The following is a 25,478-nucleotide window of genomic DNA, read 5'->3' as shown; positions in this document are numbered from 1 at the left end:
GACCTTTTTTTCCCCAGTGTGATGTGTGATGAAAGCACCTTGCTGAATATGGAGCTGCCAGGGAAGAGGAAACGAGGAAGACCAAAGAGGAGGTTTATGGATGTGGTGAGAGAGGACACGCAGGTGACTGGTGTGACAGAAGAAGATGCAGAGGACAGGAAGAAATGGAAACGGATGATCCGCTGTGGCGCCCCCTAACGGGAGCAGCCGAAAGTAGTAGTAGTAGTGCGATGAAAGCACTGATAACTGATAAGACCCAGTTATTGATTTTCCAAAGTTTTGTGGATATCAAGGGCAAAGAACTTAAGACTGAGTTGTTGAGCCTACTCGAACTCACAGAGAAATGTAGTGCTGACAACATTTCTAAGGCCATCGTTGACCATGTTGATCGTGAGAACTATCCAACCAAAAAGCTAGTCAGTTTTACATCGGATGGTGCCGCTGTGATGCTCGGACACAACCAGCAGGGGGAGGGCAACGTCGCAGCTAAGCTAAAGCAGCAATTTGGAGAGTTGTTTGTGCAGCATTGCGTGACACAAGGACGGGTACTAATGTCTGGAGGTGCAGAAAAAGAAATACCAGTCTTTGTAGAGGACACTATAAACGCTACGTTGTCACAGTTCAGTGGCCCAGCGAGAAAGAAGGAGTTCTCCCACATCTGTGCTTTAAATGATGAATTGTTATTCGTCCTTCGCAGCGACGAGGACCATCTAGTCATCCTGTGATGGATGACTGATGACTTGCGCGATGATTTAAGTGATGAAGAGTTGCGCATCATCAACCCCGCTCTCTCGTCCGAGACCACGTACTACCTGTGGCAAGACTAAGCGAGACGACTGGCAATGGAGACGGATGCAGATTTTTCCTCAGGGTTTCTCCCTGAAGCCTTTCCCCGTAGACGAGTACACCCGCAAAGCAGTGAAGGTTTTAAATCAGAGTTTTCCTTCTCCTAGATGAACTGCCTGACAAGGCTGATGAGCTTCATCTACCCAGGAAATGATGAAGAATACAACCCCCTGGTCACTCACACAAAAAATTCGGTGGCTGATCCTTGCAGCCTGTGTAGAGCACTTCGTGGAACTTCGAGCCAGCCTCGTCCTACAGTTTGAGAGCATTGCAAATGGAAGCGAGGGTTCTGTTCGCTATCGACGAAGTTGCGGTACATTTGGTGACATGCTGCACAATCCCAAATTCATTCTGTACTTACTGTTTCTCAACTGGATTTTTCCACTGCTGGCTAGAAAGAACGAGAAACTACAGAAGGAGAACGTGAGTTTGTACTCTGCCTAGAATAATGTAACCGAGCTATTTTCTCGCCCGGTGCGGGATTCGACACGGGGTGTACTGCACCACAAGGCGACATCACTAACCGCTCGACTAAAGGGTCAGACCCTCTAGTTCAGGGGTGTCAAACTCCAGGCCTCGAGGGCTGCAATGTATGCAGGTATTTGTTGCAACCATGCACTACACCACTTGATTAAACTAGTTCCTTTCCCAAATCAGGTGGTGTAGTGCACGGTTGCAACAAATACCTGCAGACACTGCGGCCCTCGAGGCCTGGAGTTTGACACCCCTGCTCTAGTTGATCGGCCAGTGGGTCTTATTAGTAGTTTGCAGTCGTCACCCTCTCCCGGAAGCGCGCCCTCGCGCTTTGTTATTCCCGCGCTCCAAAGAGACTTCTGAGTATCTGCACGCTTCCGGATCCCACCGCTGCCACCAATGTAACCGAGCTGTTTTCTCGCCCGGTGCGGGATTCGACATGGGGTGTACTGCACCACAAGGCGACATCACTAACCGCTCGACTAAAGGATACAATAACATCCGGAAATACATGCGTGTAATTCTGAATCCATTCCTGTTGAACACAAACGACCTCACCTGGTTTACTGATCCGAGACACTTGACAATTCCAAACGCGAGTTTGAACGGATTCATTGACGAATTCAAATGTGAACACCATCTCTCAGATTCAGAGATACTGAACTTCAACATCACGTTAGTCAACGACGCAAAGAGGCTACAAAGTGCCTCTGGGACGAGATTCCCAGAAAACAAATGCTCTTTCTTGATCCCCTGAACCCCAAACCCAACATCACGCAGAGGTTTATAAAAAACGTGTCTGTTCCCGAACTGCAGTCACAGTATCTCGTCTTTTGCGAAGATGATGGCATAAAGACATTATTCATGTCTGACCGATGCAGCAGTGACCTGGTCAAATTCTTGTGCCATCTGTTTGAGAACAGCGAGGAGTACAATGGACCGAGCAAACTTGCAGTACTCCTGCTCACATTAAGCCCAGACACCTGCAGCTGTGAGCGAGGTTTCGGTCATATGAACGCTGTTAGATTTTAAATACGAAATAAACTTGGAGCATGCCGCATTGATGCCTGTCAGGATTGTCACCTGCCCATATACAACGTCTGCAAGTTTTCATCATAACAAGGTAGGGCACTGTTTCTTCATGTTAGAAATACTATCATTTTAAAATCATGCAGCATATTAAAACATGTACTATGGCACATTGTGAGGTCTAGCATGCAATTATTTGTTTTGGTAATATTTGACCACTTCACATTTTGTATGTCCGTGGTAAAAATCGCATTTTGACCAAAAAGGCCGTCACAAGCCGACCCAGTGATGACCCCTGCACTGGACACACGTCAGTTGGGGGGGGGGGCACATCCCAATTCAACGTTTTCAAGGCAAAATATTATTTGCCTAATGTTATTCATTTTTAAGGGGATTTAGTGAAGCCAAAGAAACAACTTTAACAGTTAGCGACAAACCTAGCTCTCAGTTGTGTTTTATTGTCTTCTCAATGTGATGACACACGAGGATAAGGGAACAGATTAGATGGGTTTAACCTATTTGCATAACTGTACAGAATTTTATAGCCCAGGAAAATGTGCTGATAAACTTCCACATGGAGGTTGGATTCATTTAAAAGGGACCTCTGTCCCAGCTGGATCTCAGACTTGTGAGGGTCACCATCGACAGCAATGGCTTGGCTGGTACTTCTTCTCCTGTCGCTGTGGGCTGGTGAGTATTCAGTAATGTCTGCCTTGTGTGTCACACTTCTGATGATTCATGTTACTGTTCTTTGCGTTTAACTTGTCGTGTTTGTATTGTTGGAACTGAGGAATGTTTGTTGAGTTAATTTCATGTGTTTCAGCGGAGAGTTTTGCCAGCACAGCATTCCCATTATTCACATTACATCAGATTACTGCTTTAAAGAGTACTATCACCCCAATTACCAGCGGTGCGCTGCCCCTTTGTCATCTTTAAAAGAAACGTGGCGGTCTATTCCGTTGAACACGGCCATCGCCGGTTCGAATCCCCGTGTTACCTCCGGCTTGGTCGGGCGTCCATACAGACACAATTGGCCGTGTCTGCGGGTGGGAAGCCGGATGTGGGTATGTGTTCTGGTCGCTGCACTAGCACCTCCTCTGGTCAGTCGTAGCGCCTGTTCGGGGGGGAGGGTAACTGGGGGAAATAGCGTGATCCTCCCACGCACTACGCCCCCCCCCTGGTGAAACTCCTCACTGTCAGGTGAAAAGAAGCGGCTGGTGACTCCACATGTATCGGAGGAAACATGTTGTAGTCTGCAGCCCTCCGAGCATCAGCAGGGGGGTGGAGCAGCGACCGGTAGAGCTGGGAAGAGTGGGGTGATTGGCTTGATACAGTTGGGGGAAAAAATGGGGGACCCCCCCCAAAAAAAAGATGCTCAGAGACAGGATTTTCTTTTTTCTTTCTTTCCAAAATATCACCAAAATAACATTCCATCTTGAGACTTGTTTCATGTGCTCGTTAGTAGGTCACGACTGAAGACTGAAAAGGGAAATACTGCATCGATGAACAATCAAGAGGATTGTTAGTTACCTTGTTTCCTTGTTAGTTACCTTGTTAGTTACCTTGTTTCCTTGTTAGTTACATTGTTTCCTTGTTAGTTACCTTGTTAGTTACCTTGTTTCCTTGTTAGTTACCTTGTTTCCTTGTTAGTTACCTTGTTACCTTGTTTCCTTGTTAGTTACCTTGTTTCCTTGTTAGTTACCTTGTTACCTTGTTAGTTACCTTGTTACCTTGTTTCCTTGTTAGTTACCTTGTTTCCTCGTTAGTTACCTTGTTACCTTGTTACCTTGTTTCCTTGTTAGTTACCTTGTTACCTTGTTTCCTTGTTAGTTACCTTGTTTCCTTGTTAGTTACCTTGTTACCTTGTTAGTTACCTTGTTTCCTTGTTAGTTACCTTGTTTCCTTGTTAGTTACCTTGTTTCCTTGTTAGTTACCTTGTTTCCTTGTTAGTTACCTTGCTTTTCAACATAAAATGAGAACTTACTGTTTATTCTACTGCACAAAATATTTGGTGGGTCCTGGGCCTAAAAGTGTCTCCACAGGTGGGTGACGGCATGAGAAGGATAAGAACCTCTGTGTAAAGGACAGAAGCAGCATTTTTTCCTCTTAATTTATCAAGAGTTACCTCCAAGAACTGCTTCATATCCTCTTTCAGTTTCAAGATACTTGCAAACTGGCTTGTTGCATCTTGTTTTGAAGAGCATCTGTACTCCTTTTTTACTGATCTTTCTATCGATCAATCTATCTATCGTTTGATTTGTTCATTGATAATATTTTTGTCAGTTTTATTTTGGATTAGAGCAAACTCTGGTGAGTCATGACAGCTATCAGCTGTGTTTGTATCCTCCACGTTAGCAACACTTCAGCTCACTCGGTGCTTCCCCCCCCCCCCCCCGTGGCTGATCTCCTCTCCCGTTTGTGTTGCGAGTAATTGGTGGACAACTCTCCTTCTCCTTCAGATGTCACTTTGGGAGGTGTGGAGAAAAGGATCATTGGAGGTCGTAACTGTGGAGAAAATGAACGGAAGTTTCATGTCCTTCTGAGAGAAGATGGGGAATTTGTTTGTGGTGGATCTCTGATCAGCGATAAGTGGGTTCTAACTGCAGCTCACTGCTGGCCTAATGTGGGGTGAGAAATGAATAACTAACTTAAAACTGTGTGATAGTGTGTGACTTTCTCTACGATGATGTTAAGAGAACTGATCTGTATCTTAAAGGATGTTAATGGGCAGGAGAAAACAAGTTTAGATGTGTTATCCATGATGAAGAAAGGGACAGAGTTTGCTGAACTGGGTTTTTAACCTCCAAAATGTCAGGAGTCTTGAAGCAGAACCAGGAGTACATCCATCTGGTGGCACAAGACAAAAGATAGCAGAACACAAGATATATATGGAAGGTACAAATAAACATGACATCATGCTGCTGAAGCTGTCGACAGCTGTGACAGGGATTGCAACAGTGGATCTACCCGACTGTACGAAGAGTGTTGTACCTGACCCAAAGAAGTGAGTTATTTATTCATTTATTTATTTTACTTTACTAAGTCTGCTGAAAACATACCATGCTCTTTCCTGTGATTGGCTGCTACAAACACAATTCCACACGAAGACGTGGATTAACCAAATAAAATTACAGTCTCCCACAGTTGGCGATGGCGATATTAAAAGATTGTGGTTTCTAACCTTCCAACTACGAGATGTTTAAATAGCTCTTAGCCTCCATTCCATCCACAATCATGATGCCATCATTTACAAGCAGTCTGGATTATCTTTGGGGCTGCTTTTCATGGGAATGAATTTCTGTCATGTCTTTTGCCTGATTGTAAATGTGCCCAAATTCACTTCTTTCTTTTTTTTTGGCACGCATTGTTCCACAGTCCTCAAACCAGCGGTGGGGTCAAAGTTCAGATCGCTGGCTATGCTAACTATGTTGGAAAACCTGGAGATGTAGAAGAAGGTGAGATTATGGTGGCACTGCAGTCTAAAGAACACAGTATATATGTTTCAAATACGCTGTGAGTCCTAAATCTGTCTCATTAGCTTTATCAGATTATGCACCCTTCCTCTCTCCCATCTTTAACACATACAAGCTATGGCTGCTACTGCAGATACACCATGTAGACAGTGTTAAGAAGATGACGTTACAACAACTTGACAAGCACAGATCAGGCCTGGTCATTATCAAGGACTCTACACGTTTGAATTTCTACTTTAAATTTTAAGTTGTCATCTTTACGATTCATTTTTAGTCCTGATCAGTGACGGGATTTTGGCTGACATGAAGTCTTTACTGTCTGTAGTTGATATTTGGTCTTCATAACCAGGACTGACTGCATATAACGTTTTATTTTGTTACTGAGCACAGTGGAAGTTATTTCATTGCAAAACCATTTGCACCGGTCGGTTTCTGCAGATACAGAACTCCAGCATCCTCTCATCACCGTGTATTTTTCTAGACATCCCAGAACACCTCCCTGCCACCCTGCAGTGTGCCGACATGGAAACGGTTGCGTGTGCAGATACTCCTATTAATGGTTTCATGCGGCGCCTTTTCTGCGGCAAAACATCAGGTGGAGTTGATATCTGTGTGGTGAGTAAAGTTTTTCTTTTCCAAGAACTATAATCTCACGGCTGCTTGCTGAAAAAATTGCCCGGAGGAAGATAAGGAATATTTGGTTGCACCTTTTGAATATGTCAAATGAATGGAGAGAGAGAAAATAAACAATGCCGTGTGGAAAGTTTTATTTTATTTTTTTCAAATTCCTTTGACTTTCAATGTGCTCAAAAACTAAAGGTGGCTTTTACCAGGAGTGACTGTTTCACTTTTCTTAAAAGCAACTTTGACGCCGCTTTCCAAGACGTGTTGCTCTCTGACTCCATCTTCTCTCGGTGCTTTAGGGGGATTCTGGTGGAGGGGTGGTGTACGACAAGAAGATTTATGGTGTCATCAGCGGGAGTGGGGAGGTGATCTGTGGTATTCCAGTCAGGTTCATGGATGTCTGCAAGTACTTGAATTGGATCAAGACAACTATCCAGGGTTAATGACTCATTATAATAAAGAATAAATGTCGAGATCTCTCATCTCCCTACAAGAACATGTTGTCATTGCTTTCTTCTCTTTATTTAAGTGTCTCATTATTAGTTTCGCTGTAATGTACACTACCGTTCAAAAGTTTGGGATCACCCAAACAATTTCGTGTTTTCCATGAAAAGTCACACTTATTCACCACCATATGTTGTGAAATGAATAGAAAATAGAGTCAAGACATTGACAAGGTTAGAAATAATGATTTGTATTTGAAATAAGATTTTTTTTACATCAAACTTTGCTTTCGTCAAAGAATCCTCCATTTGCAGCAATTACAGCATTGCAGACCTTTGGCATTCTAGCTGTTAATTTGTTGAGGTAATCTGGAGAAATTGCACCCCACGCTTCCAGAAGCAGCTCCCACAAGTTGGATTGGTTGGATGGGCACTTCTTTGAGCAGATTGAGTTTCTGGAGCATCACATTTGTGGGGTCAATTAAACGCTCAAAATGGCCAGAAAAAGAGAACTTTCATCTGAAACTCGACAGTCTATTCTTGTTCTTAGAAATGAAGGCTATTCCATGCGAGAAATTGCTAAGAAATTGAAGATTTCCTACACCGGTGTGTACTACTCCCTTCAGAGGACAGCACAAACAGGCTCTAACCAGAGTAGAAAAAGAAGTGGGAGGCCGCGTTGCACAACTGAGCAAGAAGATAAGTACATTAGAGTCTCTAGTTTGAGAAACAGACGCCTCACAGGTCCCCAACTGGCATCTTCATTAAATAGTACCTGTTAGAGCCTGCTTGTGCTGTCCTCTGAAGGGAGTAGTACACACCGGTGTAGGAAATCTTCAATTTCTTAGCAATTTCTCGCATGGAATAGCCTTCATTTCTAAGAACAAGAATAGACGGTCGAGTTTCAGATGAAAGTTCTCTTTTTCTGGCCATTTTGAGCGTTTAATTGACCCCACAAATGTGATGCTCCAGAAACTCAATCTGCTCAAAGAAGTGCCCATCCAACCAATCCAACTTGTGGGAGCTGCTTCTGGAAGCGTGGGGTGCAATTTCTCCAGATTACCTCAACAAATTAACAGCTAGAATGCCAAAGGTCTGCAATGCTGTAATTGCTGCAAATGGAGGATTCTTTGACGAAAGCAAAGTTTGATGTAAAAAAAATCTTATTTCAAATACAAATCATTATTTCTAACCTTGTCAATGTCTTGACTCTATTTTCTATTCATTTCACAACATATGGTGGTGAATAAGTGTGACTTTTCATGGAAAACACGAAATTGTTTGGGTGATCCCAAACTTTTGAACGGTAGTGTAGATACTGCTTTGCTAATGGAACAATGCAGTTTGCAGTGAACACTAGTGAGGTTTTCTCACCTGTGTCCTGTTTCACAATGCTTCACAGAACCAATGAAAGGACAGGAGACAAGTGAGAAATGGCCTGTGTCAGTAAGTTCCCTTTCAAAGGACAACGGGGATCGATTGTTGAGGCGTGCAGGTAGCATGGAAGATCTTAGACATGTTTTGATACGGCCTGTAGTGGAGAAGAGTCTTTCAACAGTACATGAAGTCAGGGGAATGGTGATCATTGCCCTTAACAGTCTGTTCATGTTTGGGAAAACGTCAGAGTTGCAGCTGTCCAGCACTTCACGGAGGGATGGGTAACACTGACCCCTCTCCACTTTAGGATGCAGTGCCTGAATGAAAACGGTCCATTCCGCGTCCTCAATAGATATCCGGTGATCACACGAATGCTGCAACGCTTCTTTCTGGGCAAACGTAACTGATCCTGGTGAACAAGCAGCGGCTGCTCGCATGATGCCATACTGATCTTGCTGAAAGCGACTGTCCAGCTCATTAATCTGCCTGTCCAGAATGTTAATCCATAGCTGCTTCAGGTCCTCACGTTTGTCGCTTTGCCCAAACTAGTGGTAACCACCAACTCGTTGAATCTGGCGGGCAGCTTTCTCTCCCGAGCGCCGGTGACGTCCCAGCTGGAGACGTCATCCTTTTCCATCAGTTCACCTCGTGAATCATCTCTGAACTGTGCAAAACTGTCTTTGAGGCCTTGAATTAGACCTGTGCCGTCAGTGACAGTCAATGAGCCGCTCTGTAAACCTTTTGTTGCAACATCGCTGCTCTCGAATAACTTCCCGACTGTAACCAGCACAAACCAACGTTTCTTCATCTGAATTTGTTGCAAAAGGGATTCGGCTTCAACTTTAGTGTGACCGCTAGTTTCGGAAAATGGTGCTAGCGTTTCCAAGATAACGTCAAGTAACACCAAAACCTTGCTCACGGATCCTGACTCCGAGCGCCACCTTGTGTCTGCTGAGCGCTCTAACTCCAGGCATCGCCTGTTAGGATGAAGCTCTTTCTGTATGTCGAGGAGTTTAGCGTGTCTGCGCGCACCTGTCATGAAACTGTATAGAGCAGTGGTTCTCAACCTTTTTAGGGTCCTGGACCCCCTGCGTATTTTTGATCTACCCTGAGGACCCCTCCACCTGATCTTGGGGGAGGGGTGTTGCAATTTGATAGAAACAGTAGAAACTGCATTTTAAATTGCATTATAGCATTTATTCACTCTTTGGGGCAAAAATAAGAGCTTTCAGTTGTAACTTAGATATAGTTAACAAAACAGAATTCTTATGCAGTAACTTTCTGATATATGTAACAACACAGAATATGTATTCAGTAACTTTCAGATATATGTAACACAACAGAATATGTATTCAGTAACTTTCAGATATATGTAACAACACAGAATATGTATTCAGTAACTTTCAGATATATGTAACAAAACAGAATATGTATTCAGTAACTTTCAGATATATACAGAATATGTATTCAGTAACTTTCAGATATATGTAACAACAGAATTCTTATGCAGTAACTTTTAACAATGCAAACGGGAGCGAGATCTCTTATTAAAATACAATAAATTACACTTGTGAAACAGATGTAATTAGAGAAAAAAGTCCTGTTACCCTTTATAGTTTAGGTAGATAAAGGTCTCAGTCACATCTGAGTAAAATAATCCTATTTCTATAAATGTCATAGGATCTTTTTTTTAAAGATATTTTATTTTCACGGACCCCTTGCAATTACACCACGGACCACTAGGGGTCCGCGGACCCCCGGTTGAGAAACACTGCTCTACACTGTACACCTCACATTCACCCCCCGGAGGTTGGAGGCTGCTATGCAAGGCACCAACCTGCTCGTCAGGAGCAGTTAGCGCTTCAGTGTCTTGCTCTAGCGCACTTCGACACGCTCTCTGGGGGAGCCGGGATCGAACCAGCGACCTTTACGATTGCTAGACGACCCGCCCCACCTCCTGAGCCATTCCAGCCCAAGGCCTAGGAAAGGTTATGTTTTACCTCATGCCCTTTTTCAGCCCGTCTCCTGTCTGTACAGTCACACGGTGTTCAATATGCATGAGTAGATGTGACAACACGGGTTTTGTTGCGACGCTTATGACCGTGAAGCGGAATATGAAGTGCATCGGGAACCCTGTGCGTAATGGAATTGGAGACTGCCCTCCACCACAAAACGACCCCATAGGTCGTTCGTACAAGCAGCTTACTAAAGTTAAGCGACCCCTAGCGGTCGTGCTCCTAATAGCAATCTTAGTTACTATAGACGGGTTTCCTGTTTGCAAACGTCACTGGGTGCGTGCGCAGCCAGGGGGCGAAGCCGCTTTGGTCGCTCGGTTCAACAATCAAAATGCTGAACATTTTCCACCCGTCCTTTCGGCGTTTTGCGCAGTTTATTGCACGACAGCTGTGCGTCATCTCTGCTGTAGCTGAGCTCCATCTCGGATGAACTCTCTGCGCTGTAGCTGCTTTCTGCCCCCTAGTTGCGCACGCATCTCTTTGATGACGTTGCACGGAAACCCTCCCATACTAGACGGCGAAACAACGCAAAAACACGCCGACTGCATATTCTGTTGTTCTCAAGTGGTTTTTTATCACTATTTACTGACTGCTTACCTTTATTAGCCTGTCTGTGAAGCGTTGTAAAAAGGATGTCAACAAGTAGACAAAAACCTACAATGAATGCGCAGAGGCGAGAAGTATCTGTGGCATACCTCCTGGCTCCTGCCGCCGGTAGGGGCGCTAATTTAGGACGCGCTCCTGTGGGCCGTATTAGAGATGATATAGGTTGTTTGCATATGATGTCACGAACCGCGGATGGCGGGCAGGAAGGGATTTTCTACATAGGAAGCTATTCCATCCCTCATATTATATTTTCATATTCGTTAGTTCGTTTACCGATAGAGTTAAAATCAGGGGTTAAAGTGGGATTTGGTAAGTGGGGGATCTCTGCATTAGAGAGGTGGGCAAAAGTGCGGGAGTGATAGGTAGCTAGCTAACGTTAGGCTAGCTAACCACTGGTCCAGTAGTCCCGACGTTAGCATTGTTAGCTAACAATAGCTACCGGTAGCTAACGTTTGCTAGCTAGTTAGTTATTTGAATGAAAATATTGCATGGCCAGAGCTAAGGTTGGACAAACATAACTAGCTAGCTACCGGTAACGTTACCGGACGCTACCGATAGTTAGCTTGCCTAGCAGCGTTCAAACAACTAGCCAGCAACGTCAGCAACTAGCTAGCAACGTTACCGGGTGGAAGATAGCTAGTTAGCTACGTTACGTTCGCTAACGTTAGTTGCTTGAATGAAAACCACAGCAGAGCTAGACAAAACTATTGGAAATACTATTAGAAATACACTGAAGATACTCACTCTTTATGCCCCCCAATCCAAGATAATAGTGCAGGTAGCAGGTTGACGCTCTCTCGAGTCTTGTCTGCCTGGTGCGGTGAACTGACCCTGACCCGTGAGTGTGAAGCCAGTCTCTTCTGACGTCAAGTCTCGTGAAGCCAGACAGCAGGCAGGTGCGGGTCACGTGAGGACGCGATATCGTTCAAACTTTTAGAAAAAGTAAAGTAGTATAAAAATAGAAGAACGACTTTATTTGCGATTGATTTTGTAATGCTCGCGAATTGGCTGCATCATGTTTTTTTGTTTTAAATTTTACTGTGACAAAAAGGTTGAAATGACTCCTGTCTACAGAGTGCTGCCGGATCTCAGCTCCGGTTGACTCGGGGGAGGAGGGGAGGTGCCGGTGTCGGGATCCGGGGAGCTCCGGCCCACTTTAATCACTGGTTAAAACAGATTTCGCAAACGATTGCTTTGACGCTCTACCGGTGTCAGGAAGCGGAGGTTATTCCTAGTGGTAAAAAACCGACGTTACAAGTAAGTTGCGATTTGGTCGCCATTTTGATTCCAGCATTCAGAGTGGAGGGCTCTTGGTACGTGCGTCTGTCTTGTCCTTCGTCTACTGCCCTTGACTCGGGATAATCTGTAAGTTCGCTGCTAGATAACGAAGTTTTATTATACTATATTCTAGCTTTATTTAGATAAATGAATCGAGTTTCCTCCTTGTATACCGCACGTACACGTTCGGATAGCGTGAGCTAACTGATGGCTAGCTTACCGTAAGCTAGCGCGTCATCAGATGTTAGCCGCGCACGTAGCAGAATTAGTTTAGCGTTACATCTTTGCCTTACCCGTTGTTAACAAAATGGCTCGTACAGGTTATAGAGAAGAATGTCATGATTTGACGTGGGGCTTATGTACGTCTACACAGACTAGCTTGTTAAAATAGCTTTATTTTATTTTTTTTCTGTGTTACAGTTTTACAAAATGTGGTTTCTCAGCAGAAGCTCCGAGGACCTCAACACGGTCCCTGAGGACTCTCGAAATGCCTGTTTGGCGTCATTAACTGAGGAACCACAAGGAGTTTTTATGGAGTACCAAAAGTTGTTGTTCATGGGGGGGGGGCATTACCCCCCTCCCCCCGGAGGGGGTGGGGGGAATGGCTCGCGAAGCGCCGCCTGCCGTCGGGAGGAGCGGGTAACGCGCGTGTGTGCAGTGACCACTTTGCAGTGGCGCCCCCAAGGGGTTGGCCAGGGGTGGCCACGGCCACCCTGATACTATCCCTGCCCCCCCCCCCCCCGCTGGCCCCCCCAGCCACGAGTCGCATATGCAGAATATGCTTGTGATCTGATATTTTCATTTTTCATTTCTGGACGTTTACAATGTAACAATGAATGTTTAACATGTTACAATATATACAGATACATAACACATTAAACAGAATTGTTGTGGAACTCAAAATGTTAACTGTACTGGTATTAGTCTATGCACATCAGATATTTAGTAACATTAACTGTCAAAAAAATAAGAAACCAAAGTGTTTCAGTATGCGATTCCTTAACTCTCATACTGACAGTTTTCCACTAGCCTATACAGTACACTGCAACAGCATAATAGAATCCCTGAAATTCAGTCATGGCTTTTGGTTTCGGTGTGCCACCCCAAGATTTTCAGTGGCCCCATTTGGCCACCCCTATGAAAGATTTCTGGGGGCGCCACTGCCACTTTGTCAAAACAATCCCTCTTCATCGCATAAGGATCCTGTCCAACATGTCTTACTTCCTGTGTACACCAGTCTCTCATAACATCGTCTAAACCAGCACAGTTCGGGCTAAACTAGCTCCATCTCCCTCCATTCTGCTTCTCACTTCCTGCCCTCCATCCGACTCTCGCGCGTCATCAGAATCACGTGAACCAGCTCTGTGACCTATGTGGTGGTATGGGTTGGAGGCCTTGTACACCCATTACATGGCTTCAAGGGAGAATGGCTTTGGACCCTCTTGAGATAAGCAAGGAAGACGTTTTATGTCTTCAGACGTGCAAAATTCAGTTTGTAGAGTGGCCGATAAAAGGTTGGCTAAACGTTATCTTAACGTCCTGAGTTGACGGACAGTCACGGAAGAAAGACAGAAAGAGGGATAGTGTGAAAGTAGAGGGTGGTTTTCAGATTTGTTTTACGTTGTTGCCTTTTTCCTCAATTTTGATCAGTGCTGATATATTCTGAGCCAGGTTGCGTGTCACGCGTATGTGTTACATCACTGTGTTGTAAAGCTGTGTGACGCTGGCGATGCTTTATTAAATTCACGAGAAGTAAAAGCCTTGAAGGACATTGGTAAAATAGTTATGTATTTCTTTAAAAAGGTGAAACTGCAGGAATATTTTTGATGTTACAAAAATACTTGGGTGTATGGATTTGCTGTGATATACATCCCTCGGACCACCGTCTATATCTCATGACGATCAACATAAATCTCCTGTGAATCAAACTATGAATAGCGCCACACATATAGTTTAATTCAAAATACTTCATTTTTGACCAAGAAAAAGTTTTATTAACTCGTAATTTTTAATGACATTCTCCAACATTTCACAGCAGCTGTTGGTGCGGATGAAAGGAAGTTTGACTGATCGGTGCTGCCCTCTAGAGGCCAAAACGAGGTGGGGAATTGATAAAATGCTGTACAGACAAAATTAGCATTACATTTTTTTCGAATATGTCTATGAATATTACTTGAATAGTTCGTAATTGAATATTACAAACAGGTTTCTTTCATTTTAAATCAGTCTGACAAACATGACACTTTGGGACTTGGGTATTTTGATAGGGCAAAAAAAAAAAAGGGTCTGCGGGAGTGCCCATCAGAACAGTATAACACTGAGGATGTGTTCACTTTTGATGGAATGGGTGTGGGTTTTGAATGTGTGGTGAAATGTAACTGAAACTGTATGGTTTGTGTTGATTTATTAATCTTATCGGCCTGACGGCCCACCCGCCTTGTCTCGCCTCATTCAGGAACGACGTCTCCTATCCATTTGAGGTAAGGGGGGTTGCCCTGGTCGATAGGCAGACTAATGACCTCAGCCACTTCGTAAGGATGGTTAGACCTGGAGAGGACATAAGAGCGGCTGAGTATAGACACCCTTCTGAGTGTGCACACACACACACACATATTCGCCCACTGTGAACATGCATCTCCAAACATATTATCAACGAGTTCACTTCAAAAAGTTGACACCAGGGGCGTCCGGGTGGTGTAACGGTCTATTCCGTTGCCTACCAACACGGGGATCGCCGGTTCAAATTCCCGCGTTACCTTCAGCTTAGTTGGGTATCCCCACAGACACAATTGACCTTTCGCAAAGTCCCGCCCCCCTTAGTTACTGTTGCTATGCCCGTCAAGCATTTCAGAACTATCCAGGAAGTAGCCGGAAAACACCAAAACATGAAGGGAGAAATCAGCGCATTGTGTGGGTAACAGTAACAGTAATAATACGTTAGCTGTATTAGCTATCAATCATAGCTAGTAGCAAGCTTAGCTTGGAGCAGACAGGTATTTGTGTTGATTCTGGGTGGATTAAGCTGGCCATGGGGTCTGCTATACTGCCAAATCTATTGCCCACATTGCGCTTCTTGCATTCTGGGTTTCGGGAAGGGAAAGAAAATTACACCCCTCCAAACTTTTCACATATCTAGTATCCGATTTGCAGATCCCATAGACACACCGTTTCAGCATTTTGCTGTGTGTTTGAAAGCTTGACGGACCATTGCTAAGGTAGGATTGGACAAGCACCGTTCTGGGGCGGTACTTTGCGAAAGGTCAATTGTCCGTGCCTGCGGGTAGGAAGCCGGATGTGGGGATGTGTCCTGGTCGCTGCGCTAGCACCTCCTCTGGTCGGTCGGGGCGCCTGTTCGGGGGGCAGGGGGAACTGGGGGGAATAGCGTGATCCTCCCACGCGCTACACCCCCCTGGTGAAACTCCTCACTGTCAGGTGAAAAGAAGCAGCTGGTGACTCCACACGTATCGGAGGAGGCATGTGGTAGTCTGCAGCCCTCCCCGCATCGGCAGAGGGGGTGGAGGAGCGACCGGGATGGCTCGGAAGAGTGGGGTGATTGGCCGGGTACAGTTGGGGAGAAATTCCAAAAACAAAACAAAACCTGACACCTTAGATGATGTGAATAAAGTGGGGGAAAAAGAGAGATCGACAGGTGGATCTCTCTATTTCAGGGTGCCATGATTGAATGTTAACTTTGTGACTGACAGTCTATCCAGGCTTCAGTCCAAAAGAGAGGACACTCCAAGCATGTGCATGTATGTATTCATGGACAGACACACAACAAAACATCCATCCACCCATTAGCCGAACCGCTTATCCTGCTCTCAGGGTCGCGGGGATGCTGGAGCCTATCCCAACAGTCACTGGGCAGCAGGTGAGGAGACACCCTGGACAGGCTGCCAGGCCATCACAGCGCCGATACACACACATTCACACCTAGGGGCAATTTAGTACAGCCGATTCACCTGACCTACATGTCTTTGGACTGTGGGAGGAAACCATAGCACCCGGAGGAAACCCACGCAGAGAACATGCCAACGCCACACAGCACGACCCACCAAGGTTTGACAACCCCGGGGCTCGAACCCAGAACCTTCTTGCTGTGAGGCGATTGCGCTAACCACTGCGCCACCGTGCCGCCCCACAACAAAACACACACAAAATTATTTTTTGTACATTACACCCACAGTTAAACGACAGCATTTTACATAGACTCAATCAGTCAGGCACACACACAAACAGTATTTCCTCCAACTTCTACAGTCGTAGTTTACCGGACATATTCAGCAAGGGCAGGCACTTTTGAACTTCTGGTCTTGATCATCTAAACAGGAGACATGAACTGGTTAGCTTAGCTTCCCTTTAATACACCCGAATCTTAAGTCGGCAGCACTGCAAATAAAGCAATTCTTTTTGTAGTCATAGTAGTAGTACAGAAGTACTATTAATATAAATACTGGCAACTGTATTGGTACTTTGAGTGATTCTGGTAAGACACACAGGGCTGAAATGTGTTTTCCATCCATCCATCCATCCTTTATCCAAGCCGCTTATCCCAACCGGGGTCGCGGGATGCTGGAGCCTATCCCAGCAGTCATTGGGCGGCAGGCGGGGAGACACCCTGCACAGGCTGCCAGGCCATCACAGGACCCACACATTCACACCTAGGGACAATTTAGTACGGCCGATTCACCTGACCTCCATGTCTTTGGACTGTAGGAGGAAACCGGAGCCCCCGGAGGAAACCCACTCAGACACGGGGAGAAAATGCAAACTCCACACAGAGGACGACCTGGTTTTGGACTACCCCGGGGCTCGAACCCAGAACCTTCTTACAGTGAGGCGACCGTGCTAACCACTGCGCCACCGTGCTGTCTTGAAATGTGTTTTATATCATGTATATGATCTGGCCGAAGAAGATTAAAATTCACACTTACCAGAAGCACCTCACTGTCCTCTTCAATTTTTCCCTGCCATTCATATCTGACAGGAAGAGGAAAATAGGAGATAAGGAATACAGTAATCTATTATCTAATGTAAATCAACAACTGGCATTCCAAGTGGGCTCACTGGAATTGCTGCATATTCCCAGTGATCTGATCTACAGATTAGTACAGATTCTGAGGAAACTTGCACAATACTATACATTCCTCCTGCTGCACATTCATTCATTCATTCATCTTCAGCCGCTTCTCCGGGGTCGGGTCACGGTGGCAGCAAGCTGAGTAGGGCACTCCAGCCGTCCCTCTCCCCAGCAAAGCTCCCCAGCTCCTCCTGGGGGATCCGAAGGCGTTCCCAAGCCAGATTGGACATGTAATCCCTCCAGCGAGTTCTGGGTCTACCCCGGGGTCTCCTCCCAGTTGGCCGTGCCCGGTAAACCTCCAAAGGAAGGCGCCCAGCAGGCATCCTGATCAGGTGCCTGAACCACCTCAACTGGCTCCTTTCGATGCGAAGGAGCAGCGGCTCTACTCCAAGCTCCCTCCGGATGTCCGAGCTCCTCACCCTATCTCTGAGGCTGAGCCCAGACACCCTACGGAGGAAACTCATTTCAGCCGCTTGTATCCGTGATCTCACCCTTTCGGTCACTACCCAAAGCTCTTGACTTGTTGCATGTCATAACCCAAATATAATTACTGATTCATCTTACCATCCTCATACAGTGCAGTATATACCAGGTCTCTGAAACGTTTCCAAAATTATGTAAGTTAGTAGAAGTCTGTCATTGGCTGCTCAGGGTGTGCCATACGCCTTGCTAATAAACCATTGCACGTTGGTTAGAAATGTTCCATTTCTGAAGAAACGATTGCACAAGCCACAGATATCTGAAATAACTGTGGCAAACGGTTTTTGGTGTGAGCTGCTGCACTTGCTTTCCTTCAACTTCACAACTTCATGGGATGATGGGATACAACTTTAGCTGAGTGTCTATCGGCTCATCAAACTGCATCTTGCCATCCACACTTAAATGACGGCAATCATTCATTTAAATCTCAGACAGCATTTTAGTTTTCAAGCAGCGACTAGGTGGTTCTCTCGGTACGTTTCGGGTATGTTATGCCTTTTTGCATTTATTGTTGATGGCGCCTCGCTGCAATGCGACAGAAGTGTTTGACTTTTCTGACACCTCCTTTGGCTGCAGCTCTTGCCTATTTTTGAGTTGAGCTAAAAAACCATCTTAAACAAGCCTACTCTCTTCCCACAGAGTCTGTAGTCCTGTATTTTCTCTTCCTGCAGATGGCACTATTTATCCATCTATTATCTGAACCGCTTATCCTGCTCTCAGGGTCGCGGGGATATTGGAGCCTATTCCAGCATTCATTGGGCAGCAGGCAGGGAGACACCCTGAACAGGCTGCCAGGCCATCACACAGGGCCCACACACACATTAGGGACAATTTAGTATGGCCGATTCACCTGACCTACATGTCTTTGGACTGGAGCACCCAGAAGAAACCCACGCAGACACGGGGAGAACATGCAAACTCCACACAGGACGACCCGCAACAACCCCCAAGGTTGGACTACCGCGGGGCTCGAACCCAGAATCTTCTTGTTGTGAGGTGACCACGCTAACCACTGCGCCACCATACTGCCCCAGGTGGCACTAGTGCCGTCCAAACCCCTTCTAACAGCTCCTAAACATGAGAGGCCCTCGCAACCTAATGCATGTAAAAACACAATTATCTATGTCTGCAAATGTGTTTGTGGTGTACTAGCTGCATCCCCGCAATTCATCTTTGCATCTGTTGTTCTTCGTAACACCCTGCATGGTAATCCAAGCCCAGTCTCACAGACAACAAGTTTGTACACAACACATCTGCAGTTCCCAAAATCTGCTGATTGCCGACGAACTGTCACATACATAAAATGCACGTCAACTAGTTTTGTGAAGTCGGACTTGACTAAACTACTTTATGATGGGGATACACTTATACATCTGGCCTCGAGAAACCACATGTCAGTTTACATGTCTGATCATACACATTAGTTCATTTACAATGGAGATGGTTATGATTACATTAAGATTAGATGGAATGAAAGTCAGTAGGAGCACGACAGAATACATATGCATGAATGAGAGGGAGGACAGCGGAATGGTGAGGATGCTGGGAGTCGAGGTGATGAAGGCATATGAGTTTAAATACTTGGGGTCAACTGTCCAAAGTAACGGGGAGTGGGGAGGAGAGGTGAAGAAGAGAGTGCAGGCAGGGTGGAGTGGGTGGAGAAGAGTGTCAGGAGTGATTTGCGACAGAAGGGTACCAGCAAGAGTTAAAGGGAAGGTTTACAAGACGGTTGTGAGACCAGCTATGTTATATGGTTTGGAGACAGTGGCACTGATGAAAAGACAGGAGGTGGAGCTGGAGGTGGCAGAGATGAAGATGATAAGATTTTCATTGGGAGTGATGAAGAAGGACAGGATTAGGAACGAGTATAATAGAGGGGCAGCTCAGGTTGGATGGTTTGGAGACAAAGCAAGAGAGGCAAGATTGAGATGGTTTGGACATGTGTGGAGGAGAGATGCTGGGTATACTGGGAGAAGGATGCTGAATATGGAGCTGCCAGGGAAGAGGAGAAGAGGAAGGCCAAAGAGGAGGTTTATGGATGTGGTGAGGAAGGACATGCAGGTGTAATAGAGGAAGATGCAGAGGACAGGAAGAGATGGAAACGGATGATCCGCTGTGGCGACCCCTAACGGGAGCAGCCAAAAGTAGTAGTAGTAGTAGTAGTAGTAATAGTAGTAGTAGTAGCAGTAGAAGACATTAAAGATGGTTAAGTAAGCTGCCAGGTTTCAAATGGTTAGGTATTAGGTCAGAGATGGTAAGGTTAGGAATAAGGTTAGATTAGAGAGGTGGTTATGTTCAGGTATAAGGTTGGAAATGTTTAGGTATTAGGTTAGAGATGGGTAAGTTTAGGTATGGGTTTGGTGTGTTTGAGGTCAGGGTAAGGATCCGGGGAGACAGCTGTTCCAGCGAGAGTAAATCGGGGTTATTTGCTCAGTCATGTCATCATTCATCAATGCCGTGAAAGTCAATGTATTTTGGGACCTGGAAATACATTGTGTACCAACATTTTGTCTGTGAGACTGGGCTGAGCACTCTTGTTGAAAAATGCGACCTTACTTGGAAAAACAAAAAGTATCTATAGACTGTAAATTTACTGTTGAGCGTTCCCTTGGCATTTTATCTTCCAGAGAGAGAGACAGAGACAGAGAGAGCGCGAGCAAGAAAGAGAAAGAGACAGAGACAGAGACAGAGAGACAGAGTGAGAGAGCAGAGAATGAGTGGGGGGGTGGGGGGTCCAGGACAGCAAGAAACAGAGAAACAGAGCGGCAGGAAGAAGTGAAGGCTCCATCTACCCTGGAACTGAACACACATCTCCGATCTGCGCTGCAACCTACACAGATTTGATGGCGGGTACAATGTTGACACACGCAGCCAGCTTTTTCTCCACAATGCCCCTGTGAGGTAGAAGAGAAGGGTCATCAGCAAAACTAATTACGTCAACATAGGACATGCAATAATGCAACCGAGAGAGACGGAGAGAAGATGTCTGTGTGTGAAAATGGCCATGAGGGGCGTCCGGGTGGTGTAGCGGTCTATTTTGTTGCCTACCAACACGGGGATCGCCGGTTCGAATCCCCGTGTTACCTCCGGCTTGGTCGGGCATCCCTACAGAAGGGTGGGGAGCCGTATGTGGGTATGTGTCCTGGTTGCTGCACTACCGCCTCCTCTGCTCAGTCGGGGCACCTATTTGGGGGGGAGGGGGAACTGGGGGGGAATAGCGTGATCCTCCCACATGCTACGCCCCCCTGGTGAAACTCCTCACTGTCAGGTGAAAAGAAGCAGCTGGTGACTCCACATGTACGGGAGGAGGCATGTGGTAGTCTGCAGCCCTCCCCGGATCAGAAGAAGGGGTGGAGCAGTGACCGGGACGGCTCGGAAGAGTGGGGTAATTGGCCGGGTACAATTGGGGAGAAAAGGGGGGGGGGGGTGGCCATGAAGCAACTATATGTGTAATGTGTTCACAACCCCAAAGCGGTTACCAAGGGCAACCAAAGAAAGAGCAAAAAAATAGAGAAACAGAAGGGGCACATTTACATGAATGTTACTTGTTCTTACCCTTCCTTTCTTTGTACGATCATTTTATTATCAGGAAATCTGCAGGTATCGAAGTTACATCTAAAACTTTTTAAGTCCTTTCTAAGACCGGATATGGAGAAAATCAAGACAGATTTTTAAAAGATGTTGAGGAATGATTTCAGTTGATGGTTGGCACAAGTAGAGGTGATGCTCGGATTTTTTTTTTTAAAATGGGGGTCCCCCAGAGACATCCTAATTTGTGGAGAAGGGTCAAGTTAATGTCTTACACATGTTTGTACTAGTACAGCCAGCTCCATGAATATTACATTGGTGGAAATATTTTCGACACTTGGGCTCATAACTCTTTGAACGAATTTAAAATTTCATTTTGATAATTCACGAAAGTAGAGAAGCGATAAAAAAGAGACATTATTGACTATTTCACTTTATATTCAATTTATTTTGAGTCAAATTACCCCAGCATGAAGGCTAGCATTAGGTAGGCTTGAGGTTTTATTGGCTATCAACAACTTTAATTCTGCAGCAGAACTCAACCAATTGTGACAAAAATAGATAAAAAAAATTAAGGCTCAACAAACTCAAATTTAACATAACTTAACTACTTTTAAGGTCTAATATTTGTAAAATTGATTTAAAATTGTTCTAATAATAATGGTTAATGTAATAATAATAATAATAATAACTACTCCTACTTCTAACTTCTATTACTACTACCACTACTTCTACCCACTTCTTCTACTACTAAGAAGAAGAAGAAGAAGAAGAAGAAGAAAGTAGATATGTGGCAGTCACAGCAGACCATTTTTTAGTTAAGCCTGTGATATACTACAGAATTTTTAAGAAATGTGACTTTTGCATCACAAGTAATAATTTTGATGTTGGCAGCAAGCCCTTATGAATGACAAACTGTGTTAGGACGGGGCTGGATCGTGTCACCTGGCGAGGTCTTTGGCCACTGCGTCATTAGGACAGGTGACGAAGGCTGCAGAGTGGGTGCCTGACGTGTATGTCTCCGATGCCATGGAAAACGCTCTTAATCCCACAGTCCTCAACAGCTGGAGCATCAACACACCAAGAAGCACCGTCTGGGAGGGAGGAAGTTGTCACGGAGTGAGAGGAGCAATGCGTTCAAACACAAGCAGAAGCGGGGGTATAAAGTTTATCTTTCACTGGGTATTTAAAAGGCTAGGGTGCGTTAGATAAGCTACAATGCATTGAGCGGGGCGGGGTCAGGGGATGCAAGTTATGACCGTAACGCAAACTCACCACAATCACTGCTCTCAATGATCCCCCTTGCAATGTCTCTGCACTGGGCAATCCAATGCGCATCGCCTAAAGTGGGACATATGGATTTTTTGCATGCTCAATAATCCAGGTAAGAAAGTCACAGAAAGGTGAATCGGTTCATCTGGACACAAGGTTTCAGCTTACTCCCTAAACGTGGTGTCCAGACGAACTGACTCACCTTTCTGCAGGACAAACGTAGTTTCACTGAGACAGCAGCGCTGGAGTTTCTGCGATGGTGATTAAGATTTTCATTGCATGGATCACAATAACTCCATCCACCCATCTATCCATCCATCATCCAAACCGCTTATCCTGCTCTCAGGGTCGCAGGGGATGCTGGAGCCCATCCCAGCAGTCATTGGGCGGCAGGCGGGGAGACACCCTGGACAGGCCGCCAGCGGCCATCGCAGGGCTGTGTGTATACTTTAAGATACCAACAAGCTTTGTGCAACTTTTGATAAGCTTGGTCCAATAATGATCCACTAAAAAGTTGGGACAGCTTTCCCCTCGTTTCGGACATGAAAACAGCATCTTCCCGTTTTGCTGGATTAGACATGGACATGGTCATGGCCACGATCAACAAAGCACCGGTTCCAGGATTCACACCAACGACCTCCTTTCATACTCTATACCGGACATTCAGTCGGAGGTGCTGAAGCTGCCGGCTGAAATGAGGCCGTGCTGTGGAGACATGGAGAAGCTGGAGGCCAACCTCAACATGCTGTTGATTAACCAGGCCCAGACCGGTCGCCTCCTCTTTACGTGTCTATGGACACGCTTCTGCAAGTCACTTATACGTGTTCATTGACACGTATCTCACAGATGCCGCTAGGGGCGCCCTGTAGCCTACTAGGTCTGTCATGACCATGGTCATGACGCAATAGAATGTCAAAAATATTGAACAAAGATGGCGGAGCGACGCGAATGTTCTTAATATGTGAGTCGTAGCTAAATTTGCTATCTTCAAATTATGTTTTGAAGCAGATATGTACCACATTATTGAACTAACGTTATATGTATGGCGTTTACAATTTAGGAAACTCCGCAACCCATGGAGAAAGAATTCACGTCTGCTCAGTTTGGCTGGCTGGAAGACTAACGTTAGCTAGCTAGGCTAATATTTAGCTAGCATGACCGGTAACTAGCTAGCTATCTAGCTAACGTTAGCAAATGTCTTCATGAACGTTTGTATTATATAGCTAGGCTAGCCATGTGCAATAAAAGGATGTCTAAATTAACATTTTACTTAAATATGTATCAGACGTAACATTACCTTGTGTGGTGGAGAAATTGTGGTGAATCCCGACCGACACAGCTCTGCCTAGACCTAGAACAGTGGTTCTCAACCTTTTTGGGGTCCTGGACCCCCTGCGTATTTTTGATCTACCCTGAGGACCCCTCCACCTGATCTTGGGGGAGGGGGGTTGCAATTTGATAGAAACAGTAGAAACTGCATTTTAATTGCATTATAGCATTTATTCACTCTTTGGGGCAAAAATAAGAGCTTTCAGTTGTAACTTAGATATAGTTAAGAAAACAGAATTCTTATGCAGTAACTTTCAGATATATGTAACAAAACAGAATATGTATTCAGTAACTTTCAGATATATGTAACAACAGAATTTTTATGCAGTAACTTTTAACAATGCAAACGGGAGCGAGATCTCTTATTAAAATACAATAAATTACACTTGTGAAACAGATGTAATTAGAGAAAAAAGTCCCGTTACCCTTTATAGTTTAGGTAGATAAAGGTCTCAGTCACATTTGAGTAAAATAATCCTATTTCTATAAATGTCATAGGATCTTTTTTTTAAAGATATTTTATTTTCACGGACCCCTTGCAATTACACCACGGACCACTAGGGGTCCGCGGACCCCCGGTTGAGAAACACTGACCTAGAAGACAGGATTGCGCCCCCGGTGGCCAGAAGACGGGATTGCGGCCCCAGTAGCAACTAATACGTGTCCATATACAAGTATTTCGCTCTCACCAAAACGTGTCCTCTGACACGTACGTATTGTGACGTAGTGTTGCAGGCCAAACAACATGCGAGGTGTGTGGTCCTACACCCGTGTGCACACACACACACACACACACACTGAAGCATGAGCGGGCGCGCGGGGGCTAACTGTGTGTAAGCTACAGCTGCTAGCAAAAAAACAACATGCGCAACTTTACCGCAGAGCAAACGTCCACCGCAGAGAAACGCCCGGCGTCAGACTCGACGTTCCGGAGACCTTCCGAACGAGGACAGGCAGCCCGGAGGAGACTCGGGTACCTTTCCCACGGCCGCTCACCACACACGCCCCGCCGCACAGGGAGCTGCGCTGTCCAAAAGCGAAACAAGTTCTCTGCCGTAAAGCGAGACGGCCGTGTTTGTCGAACTGTCGTAAAGGCGTCCTATGCGGCGGTTCCGCGTCAGGCGTTTTGGGACCAGGTGCGCCTTGTGGTCCTCCGCCGGGCTTTTTTTTTAAATATCTGACGAATCGTCGCGGCAGTTTTATACGCGTTTGAGTTTTCTCCGTATCGTTACCTTTTTATCCGCAAGCTTTTCGCGTCACGGAAAGCGCGAGGATCTCAGTCGACCAATCAAGTTGCATGTTAGTGGAGCGCCCTCTACACGTGGGGGATTCTCCAATTAAGGGAGTGTTTCTGTCCCCCAGGGTAGAGTTTCAAGAGAGGGGGGGTTGGAAGAAAAAAGTAATTATTGTATTTGTTAGAGTCAGGTTGTGTTAGTTATGAGAAAAACAAGATCTCTGTCTCAATGATGACATTTTATTTCTTGCTGGTTTATATATAGGTGCCATTTGCTCATTTTTTATAGTTAGATATCGCTGTCCCTCATACATCTGTCATCACCATCACACCCAACGTTTTAGGGCAACGTTTTTTCAAACAACAACAACGTGGTTGCCATGGAAACGA

General features: G+C 45.4%; 2 protein-coding genes across 2 annotated transcripts; one reads left to right on the top strand and one right to left on the bottom strand.

The window, feature by feature from the left end:
- The first annotated feature begins 2,995 nt into the window (after positions 1–2,995).
- Positions 2,996–6,889, top strand: LOC130112370 (cationic trypsin-3-like). The gene is made up of 6 exons (XM_056279705.1): positions 2,996–3,039; positions 4,809–4,977; positions 5,165–5,353; positions 5,725–5,804; positions 6,304–6,437; positions 6,746–6,889. The coding sequence occupies exons 1-6, from the start codon at positions 3,000–3,002 to the stop codon at positions 6,887–6,889; spliced, it is 756 nt and encodes a 251-aa protein (XP_056135680.1). The 5' UTR covers positions 2,996–2,999.
- A 7,247-nt stretch (positions 6,890–14,136) lies between these two features.
- Positions 14,137–24,920, bottom strand: LOC130113102 (protein CutA homolog). Its single transcript, XM_056280618.1, has 7 exons — positions 24,732–24,920; positions 22,529–22,594; positions 22,199–22,347; positions 20,560–20,619; positions 17,100–17,145; positions 16,437–16,486; positions 14,137–14,712 (listed from the first exon to the last, which is right to left on the bottom strand). Exons 2-7 carry the CDS (start codon positions 22,589–22,591, stop codon positions 14,613–14,615), a joined length of 468 nt encoding a protein of 155 aa, XP_056136593.1. The 5' UTR covers positions 22,592–22,594; positions 24,732–24,920; the 3' UTR covers positions 14,137–14,612.
- Between the last annotated feature and the right edge of the window lie 558 nt (positions 24,921–25,478).

This window comes from Lampris incognitus, chromosome 5 (assembly GCF_029633865.1).
Source record: "Lampris incognitus isolate fLamInc1 chromosome 5, fLamInc1.hap2, whole genome shotgun sequence".
In the NCBI taxonomy this organism is placed as follows: Eukaryota; Metazoa; Chordata; class Actinopteri; order Lampriformes; family Lampridae; genus Lampris; species Lampris incognitus.
Note: the sequence above shows the minus strand (reverse complement) of the source record. Positions and strands in the feature narration are given on the sequence as shown.